The sequence below is a fragment of the Aedes albopictus genome, chromosome 3, assembly GCF_035046485.1.
Source record: "Aedes albopictus strain Foshan chromosome 3, AalbF5, whole genome shotgun sequence".
Lineage (NCBI taxonomy): Eukaryota > Metazoa > Arthropoda > Insecta > Diptera > Culicidae > Aedes > Aedes albopictus.
The window spans coordinates 156,360,494-156,382,552 of NC_085138.1; the positions used below are offsets into that span (position 1 = coordinate 156,360,494).

General features: G+C 40.6%; 1 protein-coding gene across 19 annotated transcripts in view; it reads right to left on the bottom strand.

The window, feature by feature from the left end:
- Positions 1–2,062: 2,062 nt before the first annotated feature.
- LOC134284072 (tetratricopeptide repeat protein 39C-like) overlaps positions 2,063–22,059 on the bottom strand; it is a 77,367-nt gene continuing 57,370 nt past the window's right edge. For all 19 annotated transcript variants that reach the window (XM_062842318.1, XM_062842321.1, XM_062842319.1 and 16 more), the window contains 4 exons: positions 17,258–17,718; positions 16,058–16,907; positions 15,845–15,996; positions 2,063–3,339 (listed from right to left, as the gene is read on the bottom strand). In XM_062842318.1, the coding sequence (XP_062698302.1) occupies positions 2,694–3,339; positions 15,845–15,996; positions 16,058–16,907; positions 17,258–17,718 (2,109 nt within the window). In that variant the 3' untranslated portion in view covers positions 2,063–2,693. The remainder of the gene's footprint in view (positions 3,340–15,844; positions 15,997–16,057; positions 16,908–17,257; positions 17,719–22,059) is intronic.

A 22,059-nucleotide genomic window follows, 5' to 3' on the forward strand; every position in this document is an offset into this window, starting at 1 on the left:
TAATAGATTTTGCAAAATCATTCGACCGAGTGCCCCATCGTAGGTTACTTATTAAATTATCTTCTATGTATCATTTTTCCAATTCTTCGTTAACTTTATTGAAATCATACCTAACAGGTCGCATTCAAACTGTTTGTCACGATGGAGTTTATTCGGCTTTTCAAGGGAAAAAATCAGGTGTTCCACAAGGATCAATACTTGGACCCTCATTGTTCTCCATGTTTATCAACGATCTACCTGCAGTCTTAGATTATTGTTCTGTGCATTTATTTGCAGATGATGTGCAAATTTACCTTTGTGGTCGTAAAAATGTTGATATGAACGATATGGCAAGGAAGATTAATAAAGATCTACAAAACATTTTCGACTGGTCTAACCGAAATTTGTTGAGTATTAATCGTACTAAAACAAAAGCACTTTTAATTTTCAGATTAAGAACACCTCCGCAAACCCCTAATTTATTCCTTGGTGGAGGATCAATAAATTTTGTTGATAAGGCGTCAGATCTTGGTGTCATTGTATACTCTAGTTTCAGTTGGGAAGCACACATTAACTCACAATGTGGGAAAGTTTACGGAGCATTAAAACAATTGAATCGCCACATTGGGCTATTGGGCTGTTCTTTTCTGAAACTCTATGAATACAGATCATGTTTTCTTTTTCATAGACTCATTATCTCTAGAACTCCTGGTTATCTTTATAGCAAAATCACACAATCGCGACAACCACGGAATATGAATTTTTCCTCAGCACTATTCAACCTACTATGGGCAGTCATTTTTCGTAAGAAGCGTTGCAAGTTGGAATGCGTTACCCGTTATCATTAAATCCATAAATTCAGTTGGGGGATTTAAGCGGGACCTTCTTTAAAGATTTGCCGACATGAATTGATGAACATGAACCAAATCATGTAAAGCAACCTTCAGGAACAATTTAGCTAGTAAGTTTAAGTTTTAAGTATTGACAATGTTGTTAACTGAAATTAAATTCACAATATGGCAGCAAAAAAGACATTGTCTTACGTCATAAAAGTGTATAACAAGTAAATAAATAAATTAATATATAAGATTAACATTTCTGGCGGAATTTCTTAGGGAAGTCCTAAAAAAATCTTTGGGAGATTTTCCGAAAGTATCTCTGGATAAATATATACCTAAAGAATTATTGGAGGAGTTCCTGCATTCCTGGTGGTTTCAAGAAACTTTTGGAGGAATTTATAAAACAATTAATGAAGGATTCACGAACAGACTTGAGGAATTTCTGAAGCAGGAATCCCTATTTAAATTACAGAAAAAAATCGTGGAGAAGTTTTGGAACGAATCCCAGAAGGAAACCCATCATGATGAGAAATTCCTGGAAGAGTTCCTACACTAAAATCCCTGAAGTAATCCCTGAGCGAATTTCTAAAGGGACTCTAGAAGAAACATCAGAAAAAAATCCTGAATGAATTCTGGATGGACTCTCTGAAGATTTTTTGAAGCAATCCTTGGAGGTTTTTCTGTGGAAAACCATGGATGAATACTCAAAATAAAAACACGCGAAGAAAACTCTGGCGGTATTTCTAGAAGGGTTTATTGAAAAGGTATTCTCAAACAAATCCTGGGGGAACATCTGAAGGAATTCCGGAAAAAATAACACAGCGAAATAAAAATTAACTCTTGGTCTGTCTCAAGAGCAAACTTATGTGTCTCCGACAGATTTTGGGCCGCTGAATCCGAATCCGAGCTCAGATTTGCTCCAGCACGTCACAATTTTGAGCTCAGGCAAAATATGTGATTTTGGGTCAACCGAATTTAAATTGACTGGGCTATAGCAATAGCAGCAAGTGCCCAAAATAGGCCCCCCTACCCAAATGGTCCCAGTCTGGGACTCCCAGACCCTGCTGCTTGTCAGGACTGAGCAGTTCGATCTGGGATATGAATGGAATTAATCTTTTATGAGAAAAAATAAATAAACCTCGTTATTTTTTGAGCCGAATTCTGTCAAAAAAGAATGAAATTTATCGTTTTATTATATTTATTTAGCGTCAGGACTATTGTCATCTAAATAAAACGAAATCCGCTGCTACTAAATTTTACTGCCAAGGACAATTTTTATTAAGTATCCATTTTGTTATTATCACATGTTAAACGTTTGTCATGTCGCTTATTATTTGTCTGCTTTGGTATTGTATGCGAACCAGATTTCCGTTCACCGATATTGTTAAGTCCTGGTGCTGCGTCCTATCTACTCTCTATTGGGTGTCTAATAGTAAACTTAACATGTTCAATTCTTCCAATGAGGTTTCATTTTGTTTGTTATATCAATTTATGAATTATTTTGTCATCAATTGCTTTTATGGTAGCCGAAATAGTAAGTGTGGTTTTCTTCATCGCCCAAGCGTGATTAACGGGTGCTAGGTTCAAAAATGTGATTTGCTAGTTATTGGATGGTGGTTCTTCGATCAAATAAGGCACCAATGAATCACGAGGAGAAAACTAATGAATGGATGAACGATTTTACCGAATTGTATGATTTATTAAAAATGTTTGTTAAATTTTATAAGGAACCAGTTGAGTATTCCAAAGTTTATATAATTTATCATCGATGAGTCTTATGATGCAATTTCATGATATCGAAGTGAAGCTTCTTTTATGCAGTCTTAATAGAAACAAATCAATCAAATCCCCAAGCACTGAACTCCAATCATACACCTAATTAAGCTTTCTCAGAATCGAATGTATTCGGACGTTAATGCGATTATCGAAATCGAAGCTCCTGTAGGTTTGCTGTGCGTGTAGAAGCAACTGTTTGGCTTCGGCATTTGCCTCGCTGCTCTGCTCTCTCAGTAGCAACATTGCCAGCTCGTAGTGGGCAAACGCGGAAATGTGCACATCCTGCTGAAGTGGCGGTTCGTCGTTCCGCATTGCAATGCACGCTCGATAGGCATCGATTGCCTCATCGTACCGCTTCGCACAGCACAAACTTGCGCCCAAGATTAGCTGTCTCAAGCCCAGCGATGGTTCCGACGATTCATCTCCAAGTTTGCCACAATCCTCTATGATCACCTTCAAAGTTTCTTCACTGCAGCTGCTCAAAGCGTTCCACATGAAAAGCATCTCGTACACCAACAGCCGCCAGTAGCCACAGTCGAACTTCTCGGATTCTGTGTCGGCTTTCGGAAGTTTTTGGCACCTCCGGTAGATGTACTTCTCGATTTGGGATTCTTTCTGGCTGGAACGGTTGATCAGTTCGGAGATCTCCGCTCGCCACTTGGTCAGCTCGTCGAAGTAACCATGCGACCCCTGGCAGATGACCGTTAGGTATGCGTAGAAGCTCTTGGAAAATTGGCTGCATCGGCTGGAAAGATTAGGGATGTTCAGAAAATAACGTAAAACTTATTTTCACGAAGTCATCTCTTCTGAATGAAATAATTATTGTTTGAACATTTTATTTTATTTTACACATGCCGAGTTCTAGGTTCGCATTGAATGTTACTAGGATTGAGGCGCAAAAAGACAGGCTTGGCGTAATGTTGCAATTCATTTATGACTTAGTGTCATGTTTTCATTATTTAACGTTTTTATTTCACTCGGTGAAATCTCACTGGCTTATGAATGTTTGGTAATGCGTACCAATGGTATTTTGCTGGGGTGCAGGAATAATATTAATATAGTCTATTGAGGTCCTGAAGACATTCAAAGATATATTTTGAAGACTTTTTCAAATCGAGAAAATTGACTTACGTAATAAATGGATAGTTCCTAAACACGCTGTTTACGCTGCACGTGTTGCTAACAGAATGGTGCAAGGAGTCAAGGAGCGTCCGACATAGCTCTGGTTCTCACAAATTCCTACCTCATGCTTCCACACAATCAATAACAAAGACCGCCAAAGAACGTTGTTGGTTTGAACACTTCGAACAGTTTCTACATGTTTTAACGTCCGACCAACCATAAACATCTCGGCATGAATCGCTTAAGGTACGGCGCATCACTCGCATCAACCCTGTGGCACCATCACTACAGGAGATTGAAACAACCATAGCATGAAGTCCAACAAAACCCCAAGGGTCTATCGCATATCAGCAGAGATGCTGAAAGCTGATCACATGCTATCCGCGCAAATGTTGCATAAACTATTCTGTAATATCTGAGACACAGCAACTTTTCCGGCAGACTGGATGCAGTCTTATGACGTGGCGGACATTTTGGAAGGAAAATACACCGCAAATTCTTGCAGGAATTTCATTGAAGGAATCCATGAAGGAATTAAAAAAATAGTCTTTTATTTTCTTTATTATCGAGATTTACAGCCAGGTGCTGATTCATCTCCGTGAAAAAATGGTAGAAGGAATTTCCGAATGAGTATTTAGGGTAATTCGTGATTTAATTTGTAAACCATTGGAGAAATTCTTGAAAAAATCTGTTTTCACACATTTTTTTGCATCGGAATTTTTAAAGAAATATTTGGCACAAAGCCTACTTCTCAGCATGATTAAACGACCAATTCCGCAGTTATCAACCGAGAGCTTTCTCTTCCAATGACCAATTTGTATTTGTATATCGTCAGGCACGAAGATGCACAAGGAAGTCAAGGAGGCATTACTGCAGAAATCTTTTAGAAATTTCTGAGGGTACTCTGTGAGCAATTTTTGAAGGGATCCTTGCATAAATATTTGATTGAATACTCGGAGAACGATATAAAAGGGTCCATGAAGGTATACTTGAATAAGTCATTAGGAGAGAATTCTGAAAAAAAAAACTTGATGTAATATCTTGTACCGACTTTTCGAACCCTCTAAGCAGAATACCCTCTTTGAATGAGTGTAATCAGTTTCGTACCTTTTAATTCCGCCCTATGTTGCTTATCCTTTGACAGATACGCGTATTTCGACTACCACTTGTAATCTTCCTCAGTGTCAGTTATCCACTGGATAACAAGGAACAAGCGAAACGGTTCACAGCCTTAGTACGCTCCACTTCGACGCAGTTTTAAATTCGTTTTTTACCAGTGTTTTATCGTTTGACAAACTTAGTATTCAGTTTCGTATTGTGTCTTAAGTTCCTGTCTATCGAATAGTTGTGAAAGCTACCGCGGGACTGTTGTGAATTTTGATAAATTTATCATTTTTTCCAACCATATCGACTGTAAACAAAAAGTGTTCATCTGCGTGTGCATATTGTTTTCTTCGCACACTCTAAACAAGTACCCGTTTGTTGCTGTTTTTCGGCTCTGTGTTGGCTTGTTATCGTGTTGCCTTTGCGCTCAGCATCGTCGTCGACATGTCCTCCGCCTGTGACCGTTGTGCAAAGACCATCAAACGCACCGACGATGTTGTTTCGTGCATGGGTTTCTGTGACCACGTAGTGCGTGTAAAATGTACGACCTTGGAAAGAGACTTAATCAAAGCAGCATCTGATGCTCCCAACATGCATTGGATGTGCGATGAATGCACCAAGTTGATGAAAATAATTCGTTTCCGTAACGTCGTTTCGTCACTCGGGGAAACGATAAATTCAGTGCTTCGGGATCAAGAAGCCGCGTATGCTGCTCTGCAAAATAAACTTGAGGAGCATACTGAGCAGATTGCGCAGCTTACTAGTCGATTGGGCTACAACCTCCATCGCTTCCCACCCCCGCTCCAAGCCGTAGTCGCAAGCGTCGCCGCACTGATGATGATCCTCAACCGAGTAAGCCACTTCTTGGGGGCACAAAAGCAACCGATGAAGTGTTCGTCGCTACAGTACCACAACCGACCGCGAAATTCTGGATTTACCTTTCGCGACTGCATCCTTCAGTCAAAGCAGATGCTGTTGAGAAAGTTACCAGAGATCAGGGTTGTGCAGTTTCAGGATGGTCAATGTCGAACGACACTCGCTTTAACCATCACTTCATACGACAAACGCAGTCCATCAAAACATAATCGATTCACGCAAAAGCCACTCAAGCCAACCCTCGTTCAATGCAGAGTCAACCACATCCAGCAGCAGCGATCGTCTCTTGTTTTCGAACCACACGATGAAACACCGAAGCGAGTTTTTGCTCTACGCCTTGCATTCTATTCATAGGGCGAGCTATGTTTGTGTTTGCTGCGCCATGCAATACTACTTAACAAATTGACCTTCATCCTGGCCCTTTCAGATGAGAGTCACCCAGCAGTGAGTGACATAGCTCTGCGTCGAAACGACGGTTAACAAGCGTTCGGCTGCTCAGGAGAAGTGCAGAGAAAGCGCGGGGCGGTGGCAGCCACCGTATCAATGCGTTCGTCTCGAATGTGTTCGTTAGCAACATAGAGACGGTCGGCTGTTGCGTTGATGGTGGAAGAAGGGCAATGTTGATGTTGCGGCTTTTTTGTGTTATGATGGTGATAATGCACAAGACTGCCAGAGATTGTCTACATTGTGAGGATGTGAAGGCTATACCGCTTGTCAAACGGGGAACTGACGTGAATGCGCTTAACTTTGTTTCCTTCAAAGTTGGTGTTGACCCCAAGTACCGATCGGCAGCTCTAGATCCATCCACTTGGCCGAGAGGAATTCTCTTTAGAGAGTTCGAAGACAATCGCTCATCAAATTACTGGATGCCCGACCTTGCTCCTTAAACGCCTACAATCGTGGTCTCACCGGATTACGATGTAACGCCACTTCAAGCTACTAGTTCCACGAATAACGCAGAGTGTTAACACCAGGGCGCACGCTGTAACGCATTTCAGGGAGCCACTAGTCCTTCCAACACAGTCGCGTGTAATCCTGCTGTTTCAAGTAGTCAATTCAAGTGTTCCAGCTATCATAGTCGCCCTGGTCCTGTGTTTGGAAGTGGACTAGGGGTCTCCCGCCCGACATTCTCAGGCAAGTACGAATCAAATAGAACATATATCCGCGCTGAAGATACTTCCGCTTTCAGTTGCCGCATCCACGGGCACCCAGCTCATATAGAATATTCGAGTAGTCTTGCAACACAACCGTCACAATCTCCGTTCCCAGAGCGCATGCAACAAAGCACCAAGGAAGCCTCTAGTCCCTCCATCACAGTCGCGCCCATTCCTACTGCTCCTCGCCACGCCGTTGTTTCCTGCCATCCAAGTCGCTCTGGCCCTGTGTTTGGAAACGGATTAGAGGTCTTCCGGCCTCTGAATCAAGGCAAGTACGAATCAAATCGATCTCATTCCTGCATTGAAGATACTTCCGCTTCCAATACCACGTTTCAAGGCCCCATATATCGCATCGGAAATTCAAGTGATTCCCCTACGCAACGTTCGCTGCAATCTCCGTACCTAGGGCGCATGCAACGAAGTACCGAGGAAGCCTCTAGTCCCTCCAGCACAGTCGCGCCCGTTTCTTCTCCTCATCATGCCGTTGTATCCTGCCATCCAAGTCGCTCTGGCCCTGTGTCTGGAAACGGATTAGAGGTCTTCCAGCCGCTGCACCCAGGCAAGTACGAACGAAATAGAAACAGTCCTTTCGCTGATGTCTCATCCGCTTGCAGCTCAAACGATTATCAGAGCAACGCTAGGCAACCCGACGTCGGCTCTCGTTGTGATGCTGCATCTACCTCTGCTACGAATCAGCCACTGCGAAGCTGCTCATCTACTGCTGAAAGTGGCCAAATTTCGTTATCCGTATACTATCAGAACGTCAGAGGTTTGCGCACTACAACCTCGGAACTTCGATTAGCATTGTCAAGTTGCGATTTTGATATCATCGTTTTCACGGAAACTTGGCTTAGACCAGACATCGCCAACTCTGAGCTCTCATCGGAATTTTCTATTTTTCGATGTGATCGAAGCGAGCTGTCAAGCCAGTTCCTCAGAGAAGGAGGAGTGCTTATCGCAGTTAGAAATCACTTGCAGTGCGAAAATGTTTCGTGGTCTGGATACGAGCAAATCGAACAAGTCGGTGTACGAATTAGGATGCATGACTGTTGACTTTACATCGTAGCTGTTTACATTCCACCGAGATCAAACCCTGATTTATACGCCGCCCATTCATTAACGGTTCAGCAGATTGCTGACAACATGTCTGGTCAGGATATCATGATGTCGCTAGGAGACTACAATCTCCCTAATCTCAGTTGGCAGCTGGACGAAGATATCAACGGCTACGTCCCATCGAACGCATCGTCCGAACAAGAAATCACACTTGTTGAATCGGTATTAGCTACAGGCCTGCTGCAAATCAACAACGTAGTCAACGTAGACGGTCACCTTCTAGACTTAGCGTTCGTTAATCAACCGGATCATTTCGAGCTCATCGAGTCGCCAGTTCCATTAATGAAGGTCGACAATTATCACAAGCCGCTCGTTGTGCTTTTTATTGCTATGAGTGATATGCCAACAGTAATCGACGAAACAGCATCTGCCAGCTTCAACTTCCACCGCTGTGACTTTGCTATGCTGAACTCTTCTTTATCCTCTGTCACATGGGAGGTAAATATTGATAGTTCAGTTGATGAAGCGCTAACGTCTTTCTACGACAAGCTTCACGAGATCCTTGACAACTTCGTTCCACGCACACGACAATCATTTTACAGCAAACCGTGGTGGACTCCTGAGCTGCGTAATCTCCGCAACGTTCTACGGAAGGCACGCACGCGCTACTTTACCTCAAAATCTGCCGATGACAGAAGCTTCCTCCGTGACCTGGAGGGCAGGTACAGTTCTCTTCTGGAATTCTCGTACAATATTTATTTGGCAAAGATACAATCCCGCGTGAAGCTGGACCCCTCTTCCTTCTGGAGCTTCATTAAGCGGCAGCGATCCAATAATCGCATACCTACGAATATGGAATACAAAGGATGCAAAGCCTATACTAGCGCAGAGGCAGCCGACCTTTTCGCAACATTTTTTGAATCTGTGTTCTCCCGTGTATCGCCAGTGTCACGTCATGACAGATTTGCGAACCTACCGTCTTTTGACATCCGCCTTCCAGCTATGCGGCTATCTGTTGAAAAAGTTATCAGCGCTCTCAAAGATCTTGACGTCAAAAAAGGACCAGGCGCTGACGGTCTTCCTCCTTTATTGTTTAGGAACTGCGCTAATACGCTTGCGGTCCCAATTACGGACATTTTCAACCGCTCGCTTTCCCAAATGAAGTTCCCGTCCGCGTGGAAAAACGGTGTTATAGTGCCAATCCACAAATCAGGAAGTTCCAATCGTATCGAGAATTATCGTGGGGTCACACTATTATGCTGCTTGAGTAAAGTCCTCGAAAAACTGGTCCACAACGTGCTATTCACTGCCGCCTTGCCACTCGTGTCCGATTGCCAGCATGGATTTGTACGGAACCGGTCGACCACCACAAACTTGATGTGTTATGTCACTCAACTGTCGCGCGAGATGGAGTCCTATCGTCAAGTCGATTCGATCTACATAGATTTTGCGAAGGCTTTCGACATGGTTCCCCATCAGTGGTGCGAAGTGTCAGTATCAACCGACATTTAAAGCTGAAATTGAGAATGGTAACCATTCATTTTTCCATTTACTATCGGAATATCAATTGAATAGCCTCTGATCATTCAATTGACATCAGCTCCAGCCTCAGTCAAGGCACATATCATTCAATTGAGCCCCAGCTAGGAAGCATAAATGTGTGGTGTTGTAGGTTCAAAGCTTTTATCATCGTTGATGACGTCAAACCCGACATCAACCTATCATTCACCTATTTTTATTTTGGCCACCAAACCCAACTTAGACCCAATAGTTGATCGATGTTGGTCCAACAGTGGCCCAACATTCGATAAAAATTGACCCGACTTTGACCCGACATTCGACATTTTTTCAGTCTGGCGGAATTTTGCGGGGTTTTTCGTGTTTCGAGTTAAGCTACTCATTCGAGTGACAATTTATTCAATTGACAAGGATTCGCTTCTCATTTGATAGGTGCTCTGATTGAATGAAATCGTTTTGAACATAACTAGAAGAAAAAATGACTGAACAGATTGGTTGGTTAGTGTTCAAATGAATGAATTGAATTTTTGCAACACTGTTCCCCATTGCTTATTCGTGGAAAAGATGACCTACCTTGGATTTCCCGACTGGGTGACGAAATGGCTGTTTTCTTATCTATCTGATCGTTCAGCATGCGTTTCTGTCAATTCAGTGCGCTCCTGCAAATTTGCTATCCCCTCTGGAGTGCCTCAAGGCAGCGTTTTAGGCCCTTTATTGTTTATTATTTTTGTGAATGACCTGTACCAGGTGATTTCATCGGGTAAGTTGTCTTTTGCCGATGACCTGAAACTGTTCCGTGTTATCATGTCACAGTTAGACTGTGTGGCAATGCAGGCAGATTTAGACGCGCTACTTGTGTGGTGCGGTGACAACGGAATACTCATCAATGAAAGCAAATGCAAAGTTATATCCTTCACTCGCCGCCACGCTTCGGTTACTAACCAGTATTCCATCGGATCAACCCCAGTTGTGCGTGTTCATTCCATAAACGACCTCGGAGTGTTCATTGATTCAAAAGTCAGGTTCAACGAGCACATCTCAATAGTCACTGCTAAAGCATGGTCAGCGTTAGGCTTCATTCGTCGACATGCATCGGAGTTCACTGATGTCTACGCACTTAAAACTTTGTTCTGCGCATTGGTTCGAAGCATTCTGGAGTACGCGGCTCCTGTCTGGACACCGTATCATGCGACGCAAATGTTAAGGATTGAGCGTGTACAACGTAAATTTTTGCGGTTCGCATTACGACATCTTCCATGGACAGATCCAGCTAGCCTCCCAAGTTATCCGGAGCGTTGTCAGCTCATAAATTTGGAAACGTTAGCGGCGCGAAGAGTGAAGCTTCAGCGGCTATTTGTCTTCGACCTCTTCAGTGGAAATATTGATTGTCCAGCTCTTCTTGGTGAAATTCCGTTGAACGTCCCACCACGACGATTCCGTAGCTCATCTCTTTTGACAATTCCTCTGCATAGGACAAATTATGGTCAAAATAGTCCTTTTTGTGCGTGCTTAAGTGCTTTTAATGTGGTTAGTGTTAACTTTGATTTCAACATGTCAAAATTAGAATTTAAGAATAGTATTAGGAATATAGGATAATCAAACAATCTGTGCGTCCATGACGAAGATAGTGATCAAATAAATAAAATAAATAAATAAAAATTGCGTAGTTCGAGTATCAGGGACACTCTCGAGTCCCTTCGAATCTCGCAGAGGGTTACCGCAAGGTGATGGTCTTTCGTGCTTGTTGTTCAACAATAAGGCGGAGATTAACACGAGTGGGACGATTTTCACGAAGTTCGTTCAGCTGCTTGGTTTTGCCGATGATATTGATATTATTGCTAGTAAATTTGAGACGATGGTGGAAACGTACATCCGACTAAAGAATGCAGCCAGGCGAATCGGATTAGTCATTAATGTATCGAATTTATATCGACGGTGATGAAATCGAGGCGGTTGAAGAATTCGTGTACTTGGGCTCACTGGTGACCGCCGACAACGACACCAGCAGAGAAATTCAGAGACGCATTGTGGCAATAAATCGAGCTGACTTGGGACTTCACAGAGCTCTACGATCGAATAAAGTTCGTCGTCACACGAAGTTAACTATCTAAATACAAAACGCTGATTAGACCGGTCGTCCTCTATGGGCATGAAACATGGACCCTACGTGTAGAGGACCAACGCGCCCTTGTTGTTTTCGAACGGAAGGTGTTGCGTACCATCTACGGCGGAGTGCAGATGGAAGACGGGAATTGGAGAAGGCGAATGAACCACGAACTGCATCAGCTGCTGAGAGAACAAACCATCGCCCATACTGCGAAAATCGGGAGGCTACGGTGGGCAGGTCACGTCATCAGGATGTCGGATAGCAACTTGACTAAAATGGTTCTCGAGAGTCATCCGACCGGTTCAAGAAGACGTGGAGCGCAACGAGCTAGGTGGGTCGACCAAGTGGAGGACGATCTGCGGACCCTACGCAGAGTGCGGAACTGGAGACAAACAGCCATGGACCGAGTGAAATGGAGACGGCTACCATGTACAGTAGAGGCCACCCCGGCCTTAGCCTGATCGGTAAGGTATACGATCGTCCGACGAGATGGAACTTGGTGAGATCTCTCTGATTTACTCTTTGTACACTATATTATTATATGATCATTTATGCTTGGAACACATAATCGCTATTGTACCTTCTTATCATCAATCGGAAGCCGTATCTGTCTCGCACGCTTTCTAAGTTGATGATGGGACTTAGGGTCTATTTCTTCACTTCTGCTTAACTCATATACCTGGTTTACCTATATAATAGAACAAGGTTTAATGCATAGACCGCACTCTTAGAAAAAATCATGTAAATTTAAGTTCTCTTGGATGCACATAAAAGGAGCGGCTCATTTGACACAAATTTACGTCTTCTATCACAAATAAAATTGAGCTAGCAATCACTAAAACCGAATCAACAGATGAAACATGTGAAAGTAAAATAATGGACTGGGTTCGAACACTGGTCCGCTGATTGAGAGGCACGGTCTATACCTCTCGGCCATATCACCGAGTTATAGGGGAAGTGATAAATATAACCTGTTTCTACCTTCCTGATCAGATAGGTTTGTAGATATCATGTGCAATCAACTCGAACTTACATGATGGCTGTAAAATTCAATCAAATTCGCCATTCAGTCATGAAATGTTTACGTACGTTGATGGTTCACGTCATGTGTAAATTCTTATTTTTTTAAGAGTGTGGGTGAGAATTCGCCCTTAACATAAAAAAGCTTGCAAGGACTTGGCCAGGTCTGTGGAGATGAGTAGGTCTATGATATTGATCAGCGTGTTGCGATCTAAACCTCGCTGAGTGTGTTCCTTCAAAGACGAGCTCCGAAAGGCGCCTGGGGTCCAATGGACCCCAGGTATCCCTTTTAGAGTTAATGCAAAAATCAAATATTAGCTTGACTTCTGCATTATTCCTAGATTGAAACCTTTCATTTGGTGATTTTCATGGGATTATTTATTGCAGGGGTTTTCAGACGTTTTGAATCGCGGTGCACTTCTTGGAAATAAATCGCTCCGCGGTGCACATGTTTATTCTAAACAAAAAATCATGTTTTTCGTAGCGACTCCAGGTTTATACACTCTCCGTAACAATTTATTCTACACTGTTTTTTTTTTCATTATGTTCTTATCGGAGCACAGTGAAGTGGCACAGTTATTAGAATATTTCTTGGACTTGGTACATTTTTTGTTGAGCATATTTATAAAAAAAATAAACAAGATCTTTATGAATGCTGAGTGAAATCCTGAAAAGTTTCACAGTAAAATTTATTCCAAATTAGTGGTATTTTGTTTCCTTCTGATGACCCCTGTATGATTTTTAATAGACGTTTTCCTAAGACTTTAATGAAGATCTGGAAAAATCCTAGCGAGACATTTGGAAGCTTCATTTTCAGAGCTTTGGCATATTACTGCGAAGATTTTTGATAAATTCCCTCCAAGCACTCTTGTTAATTCAGGCGAAGATCCTTTGAAAGTCATAAATATGTTGTCATTAGATTTCCAGGTCAACCGATTTTTGGAGCAGTGATAAATTCCTTCTCTGGTATTAGGCAAGGCCTTAGAAATATTAGTAAGATTTCTTCTGAGATTTTTTAACAAATTCATTAAAAATTCTTTTTAGGGTGCTTGTAAATGTCCATTACGAGTTCGTGGGAAAAATAAGATACTTATGAGGAGAGTTTTTGTAGATTTGTTCCATTATTCTTTGCGAAGATCTCCGAGTTTTTGCTACATTCAGGCCGGCGTGGGAACCATTTTACTCTCAATCTCTTAGAGCACAGTTAAATAGTTTAGCCATGGACCCCTTGTTCTAATGATTGCGAATTACATTTTATCAATCAAGTGATTAATTTGAGTTTGCAAAAAAAATCCTGGAGAGTCGCGGTGCACTTGTCATAGCTTTGCGGTGCACCAAGTGCACCGCGGTGCACGATCTGAAAACCCCTGATTTATTGGTTATTTTTATAAAAATGATTTTCCTTAGAACGGCCAAAACCAGTGCCCGCACCCTACTTATCTTTGCAACTCCATCCACGATTTATGCAAGTATTCATGCTATGCTATAACATTTCCCACAACTTGAGAGCCAAGGATTTCCCGACAACTTCGCTGAATATCCAAACTTATAAGGGCTTCAGAATAATTAGATCCAACATCAAAACGCTCAGAGCAGTGAAATTGTGCGTCAAGTTTTACATCATTCGAGAACTTCAAGAATTATGAACAACTTTGTTGAACATATGAACATTGTAGGTGTTCTGAATCATGAGATGAAATATCTAAAAATTACTCAATATGAAACATTATGTAGTGTATTTACCACCATTTAAGAGAAATTAGCTTTATGTACAAATTTGCTGAAGACACGAACATTCTTGGTGGTTCATATATCATATAAAAATCATGTCAAAAATCGTGTATTTTCCAAGCACCCTTGGGTTGTTTGGTGTATAAAATATTGCTATTTTCTAGAGCTTAATCAAAAGACTTCATTTTTCTTTGTATAACGTGATTTTATTGTATGATGGTTAATAAATAAACAAAACCATTTTAACTTTCGTGGATAGAATGACAGTTCAATCGTTAGAATGACAGTTCGTCCCGAACAAAAAAAAATCCCCATACGAACTTTAAATGCATTTTAAAAATGCTTTCCGGGCACCAAAAAAGATGAAATTTTGGATTTCGACTATTTTTTGGGTGGAGATTCCAATTATGAAATAATCAGGATACCGCTAAAGAACCTAATGACACCTTGCAGTAGTTAATTCATGCATTAAACACTACCCAAAAATATTGGTTAGTTACACATTTTAATTCATTGTAACTGGCTTTGTTATAATTATGATTTAATACAAACTTGTTTTCAGACCGATTCCAACAAATATATCTAAATGTAACAAACCTAGATATAGATATCAACCGTTGATATGATGATGTTTTATTTTTGTTATGCCTTTCTGATCGGGATGCCACTTAATGACGACATTCAATTTTTTTTGGATTCGACTGCGATAGAATTTAGCTTGAAAATATTTTTTTTCAGTCTTGACAAAATTCAAACGATCACCATTGCAATTCCGGAAGAGTTTTTCCACAGTTACCGAATCCCAAGCGTTAACTGCTGTAAGGGAAAACTCTATCCGTTCGACAATCATTGTTCGATAAAACAACACTGGGCAAAAATTCCCTGAGGAAGGTCCTAAATGTGATCGAAACGTCGGACAAGATGAAATACCTTTTTTTTAAAATTGATTCAGGATTTAACTATACAGTCATTCATCCTATTACCGATTAAATAGCTGTATTTGAACTTTGTCAAGACTGGAAAAGCCATTTCACGACATTCAAAAATGCCGTCCATCATTTATCGGGCATTTCACATCCTTTTTCCCGGCTCACCCTTTTTCGTATACTTGGATATTACATGGAGTGTCACACTTTTAAAGACCCCCTCCAACCTGTATATACGATGGTTGTCATATTTGAATGTCCCCTAACATGGACAGCGTAGGCATCAATAACCATGCGCCTCCATGTGTTCCTCAAATTTCTTGGAAAAATATTGCTGAAAATCACAAGAAAACCTTAATTGCAAGCAAGAAAAAGTGGAACACACAAGATTTTCCGATGGTTAATAAAACATCCTTTTAGAAGCCTGCCTTCACCTGCACTAATGATCAAATCGCATTCAGTAATGGTGTTATGAGTTGGGCCAGATTTTACCCCATCAGTGCATTTTGGGCCAGATTTCCCAACACCAAGTCAATCTTCACAGAGATCATGCAAACGTAACATTAACCATGCGTCTCCATCGCACTTGGATACCATTAAGATTAGCTTGAGTTATCAATTACAGTAACCTACCGTAGATCTTTGAAGTTGTTCATTGCCGTGCCGTAGTCCAGCTGGATCAGGCGACACCAACCGATCTCGTGCAAGCACAATAGCTTGATTTCTCGTTGGGCGGAAGCGCGATAAGCAAACTCGTATGCCAATATGGCTTCCTTGATGTTGGACTGAAATGCAAAAAGGTTTTGGCAAACAAGTGAGACTTACCCAGTTCTGTTCAAGACTTACCTTCAATCGTTCCACTCGCCCACGGAAGAATAAGAACAGTGAAGATTTGGAAAACTCGGTAGACTCTTCGATCAGCTCCTGCGCTGAGCAGATCTCGAATTTCAAATTCGATCCATCCAGCGCGAAAAATGGCGTCACTATGGTGTAGTACCAAAGCAATGCCAACGTTGAGAGGGGTGCCCTCATATCTACACTTGTTCTGGAATGCATTAAACAGGCAACGCCCATCGTTCGATCACCTTCGAATCCCAGAAAGCTAATGACCTTCAGCAAACTTGGCGGAAGGAGCGAAATGCTCAGCTGGAATACACCGTATCCGAAGCTGACGGCACCCATCAGTCGTCGAACGTCTTCCGGGTCAATTTGGGTGATGTCGTCTGTGGTGGTTTCCCCTGCTTCGTGATTCGCTGGCTCAGGAGGTGGCCTCACTGGCTTCAATCCGTTGAGTCCATTCAATCGTCGCTTTGACTTAACTCCTTCGATGTCCAACTTCAACGTCTCTCGCTTCACAACCTGTTTCACCACCACTGGTTCCGTAATGGATTCACTGCTGCTGGACACATTAGAGGCACTTTGTGGTGTAATGCTACTGCCATTTCCGCTGGAACATGTCGCCGACAGGTCAACCCCTTCGAATTGGGTGGTAAAACTCCGCTTGACACTACCGCAACTTCCGGTGGTAGTGCTTGAACTGCTAGTTTCACCTCCGTTGGTTATGTGATCCGTTGCAGTCGATTCGGAAGGTTTCGTTTCCCCATTTAAGGTTTGGGCGAAAAACTGTGTGCGCGATTTGGAAATCTCCCGCCTGAGGTCGTCCATCGAAGGGCAACCGTTGATGGTAAGGTGAATTCTGAAAACAGGTGGAATACAAGTATTCAGATTTAAGTTGAAATTGTCTACACGCAACTCACTGTCATAATTTCATCATATTATATTGAAGAACAGAGTCATCTTCATGTATCAGCGTAAAGCTTGAGGTTCTTAATGCATCGAAAGGTGGAAGCAGCACATCAACGAACATCTTAATGGTGCAGTGCAAAAATCAATTGTAATTCTTAGATAATTTATTCACAAACTCTAGTTTTACAGTTGTAGATTATTGATCAAATTAAGGACTAAGGTTTTGAGGAAAATTCAATTCTTTTGATAGTTTGGAAAGCTTTCATGAATTGTATTAAACCAAAATGCCATATACTTAACTGCTTATCATCTATGAGACTGGGAGTCGGCAGCACCGAGTTGGGCACCGTCCAATCCACGGACGATGGAGTGCCTAATTCCAACATTGAAGCTCCCATTTGGTGTCTCAGTGGCGCCTGCGGTATACTTTCACACGTTAGCGTCTTGGTGTACAGCTGATAGATTTGACTGTACGTGTGCTGGTATACTTTCCACGCTTTTCGCAACAGCCAACCGCCCTTGACGAAACCACCAATGTCTTGGCTGAGGGACACCAGAATGGCCAGACACAGTTGGGTGTCGGCCAAGATTATCTGCTCTTCAAGGGCATCGGCCAGGGACTTTCGAGGCTCGTAGCTACCGAACAGTTTCGTTCGCATGGTTTTGATCCAGCCAATGTCGCCGGCACACTTTTTCTCCAGCTCCCGCAGCTTGGATTGGGCTTCGTTCATCTTTTCCGTTTCCCACGAAATCACGGCATTCTGGAATGAATGGAAGAGAAACTATGCGTTAAATATTTAGATGTATATCTAAAAATGAAATAGAAAAGAATGGCGACGGCAATTTCGAGTTCAAAGTTGTGTCTAGAAAAATTTTGTTTTGTCTGAAACGGCTACAACAGATTTAAAAAAATGTCAAAATAGTTATTTATGAAACAGTGTAATGTCGAATGCATAGTAAATTTGAAAGAGCTTTACCATGTTTCAATCCTTCCAAGATACTTCGTTTGTAATCCATACACTTGGTTTTAATTCATTTAGCGTTGCGCGTGTCAGCTTAAGCTTAATAATAAGTTTCGCCAGAAAACCATTGTCTAATTATGGCATTATCTGCCAAAACTAATTTATTTTCTCTGAATTGTACGTTACTTTAAAATCAATAAAAAAAATTAGTGAGTCTGCAAATTTAATACTTAAATTTTCTAGAATCATTAGCAGGTTCATAATTTGGGCCTGTCCGTGGTTAACCGGCCCTCACAAAAACTAGTCTAGTTTTCGCCACGAAAAACTCCTCAAGAGGTCTAATTCTGTTGAACAGGGCACACGACAGTATCTTGTACGATGAATTTAAAAGGGTAATCTTTTTGTAATTAGCACACTCTAGTCTAGTCTATGCCCTTTTTCGTAGATTGGGCATATGAGACCAACCTACCAGCTGATGGGCAGCTCTTCTTCCTATACACCTCTATACACTATGTACTATGAAATCATAACGCAAACAGATGAAAACTATTAATTAGACCAACTTATTAAACCCGAAATTAAATAATTTTCTCAATGCGATATGTTTATCAGGATCACAAGCAATATAGATCACCTTGGGCCTTAAACTACAAAGACCAGGTTTGTCCACAAAAATGTTCTCTGAATCTCAACTTCTCCCCCATACTTTGATTGGCATCTGAAAAGAAGTAACTGGTCATAATTTCAGCCAACCCCATCGAAATTAAGAGGTGCATCAAGTCATTGTTTGTGTTTTTCGACATTTTTGAACTTCTAAAAATCATAACTAATTGTCGACAACTAATTCTTTCGGCAGATATAGGAAGATATACTTGTTTGCTACAAGTTCTCCAAACAACGTATCCCAACCAGAAGCTCATAACAAGATAATAACAAAATTATAACAACCGTTGTTAGAAATAACGGAATTAGATACAATTTTGTTGTAAGGATCCTTATAGGTGTATAATCATAACATAATTGTAACTAAATTTGTTATTATTTTAAAAACAAAACTATAACAAAACTTGTTTCCTTCATTCAAACTGATGTATAACAGCATTTGTTACATTATGCATATAAAAATAACTGTCTATAACATAGAGTGTGATTTTGGAGGCAAAGTGAAGAAACCTCTTTTTTCATTCGGACCGGCCGCGCCGTCGTCGTCGTCGTCAATTTGGCTGTGCTCATCGTCGTATCCGTGTGTACTTGTAGCGGTTCAGTGTGATTTCGGAGAAGAGGCCAGTTAGTGGAAGATGCTGCAGCACATACGTACTGGACACTTCAAAGGATGTTTATTGGTGAGCTCGTTCCATTTTATCATAATAAATAATGCTAAATAATGTATAAAATTCTGCTCTGGTTTTTGTATATTTATTTAACAAATATTGAAAAGTTCGTCACGTCATGTGTCAGCGCTAGTTCCCAATGCACATTCAGTTGATAATAAATATTTTTCTTTCATTTTTTGCATTTACACAAAAATTTGAATGGTTCGTCATCTTCGGTGTCGACATTTGTAATATTTTAGTCAAAATGAATAAATACTTGAGTCAAATAATGAAACTTGCATGAACCACATCACTTACCAAAGTGAACTCAAATCATGTGACTCTTCCCCTTCCCACTAACAAAAACTCCTTCCCGTGACAGTCGTGGAGAAGATAAGGTGATCTCGGTCTCTAGTAGCAACGTACGTCACACTAACATTCCCTTCCTTTCTCGATGACCGTAAGGACGTGGCCGGCGCCGTTATCTATATATATAAAAATGAGTTTGGCTTCCCTTTGAGGCAACAAAAGTCACGAACGGCTGAACCGATCAGAATGAGTCTTGCATGGTTAGATTTGTATTCATGGTGGCTGTGTTTATATGTAAAAAAATGTTAGGAAAATGAACCAAAAATGTAAGAAAATAGACAAAATGCTGATTTTTTATGATCTGGGAAGGAAATCAGCACGATCGAATTGAAACCAATCTAGAGTGCGGTGCTATTTTGGGTTCAACAATTGTCAAACCACCACAAGTCGGCAAGACAAAGTTTGCCGGGACAGCTAGTTGACTGATAAAGTTTGGAATTCTCGAACTGTGCACATTGAGAGCGGTATTGTGGATTTACCGACTACTTGTATTCTACCGGTCGCTTCAATATGGCCTCCAAAGTAGCCGTTTTATAAAAAAAGTAACTTAAAAATGATTTTAAACATTTTTTATTGTATGCGCTATTCCTCGTTGCCACTAGCTACTCAGCGACATTCATTTTTTGACAATCAAGTTGATTTTTATATGAAACGGCTACTTTGTAACGGTTACTTAAGTAACCGGTAGAATACAAGTACCCAAGCAACACACATGTTATATAAAAGTTGCGACAGCGCAAGTTTTGGTTGTACAGAAGTTTATTTTACGTTATTTCAACATACTGTCAGAATTACGTAAAATAAACTTTTATACAACCAAAATTTGCGCTGTCGTAACTTCATTATAACATGTGTGTTGCTTGGGTAGCCGGTAAATCCACAATAGCCAATCACTTAGTAGCAACTACGAATTGTACGGTCATCTATGCTCATGTTTATTAAAATTAAAATAACTGTCTATCAGTGGTCAACAAATTGCGGCCCGCGGGCCGCATGCGGCCCCTGAGAAGGTTTGCTGCGGCCCGCCAACTGATTTTGGAATATGTAAGAATGTGGCCCGCAGAAAGAATGAAAAACTTTTGAAAAAGGATTTTTTCTCCAACATTTTTTTGACTTGTAAGAAAATAAAATCACCTTGCGGAATTATTTTACTCTACAAAGCTTTTCTGAATCAGTATCGTTAATTCTTCAATAAATCTGAAATTCACTACTTTTTTGCCACGAAAAATTATTGATCCTTCAAATGTTTGGTGTGAATTTGTGAACAACTTTACTAATTCCTAAAAAACATGGCCGTACGTTTAATTCGCACACTTTTGCATGGGAACTCTAAGAGCGCTTTTTAACTACAGTCAGGTTTTTTTACGCGGGGGATACGTACCGCGTAAAAAAAAACTCAGTTCAAAATTCAAAAAACTGCGTAAAGTCTTACTATTTCCCGACGAATCATGCAAAAACAAGACGATGATTTTTTTTTGTATGGAGTTTTCATTAACGCGGCCGCGTAAATGAAAACAACGTAAAAAAAACCTGACTGTACTACAATACTGTGGTAGTTTTAACGCTCTTCTAAATAATCAATTTTCTTCATGCCAACCGGGAGCTCTCTTGAAAATATTGAAAGCGCTAATAAATCGGCAGCTCATGATATCATTCTCAATGATAAATTGCTGCATTCAATAATCAAAACATTTTTTCAAATAATTGAAAATATTTATATTTAATATTTATTTTTCTACTGTTGCTTATTTATTGTTCCATCCCACATTTGGCTATATTCGGCATGGCCCACAAAACATCAAATTTAGGCTGTTGCTAAATCAAAACATTTTTTCCGAAATTTAGCCTGAATTTGGTGTTCAAAACATCAAAATGAGGATAAATTAACAAAAACAAAATCATCTTAAAATAAACTAAGGCAATATTAATCCTTTTATTGCTGCTTGATCTTTTTAACACCATATACAGTCCCTACTGATTGGCAAGCGAATTATTAAGAATTAGCATTAGTAAAAGTTCATGAATAAAAAAAAATAAAAAATGTGCCAAGCGAATACTTTGAACAAAAAAGTAATGTATGCTCTTTTTGTTGAAATGAATCATACGGGAAACTCTCCTTCGGAAAAATGGCCCATTTGAAGATCGACATACCACAGATTTTTTTTTAATTTGTCCAAATTAATTTTTAAATATTTTGCGGCCCGCAGTCTCACTGCAAATTCAATTTTGGCCCGCCTAGACACTAAGCTTGAGGACCACTGGTCTATAACATAGTTTCGTAACACATTTATTGTAATATTAGCTATAGTTTTTGTAACAAAATAATTTGAGAATTTGTTAGATTTTTTTTGTATTTACGAAAAAAGTTTAATCATCTTTGTTATATTGATCACTTGAGCCAAAATACTGGAAAGAAAGCTTATAACATAGATAGCGTTTAATAATAATGCAACGTTAA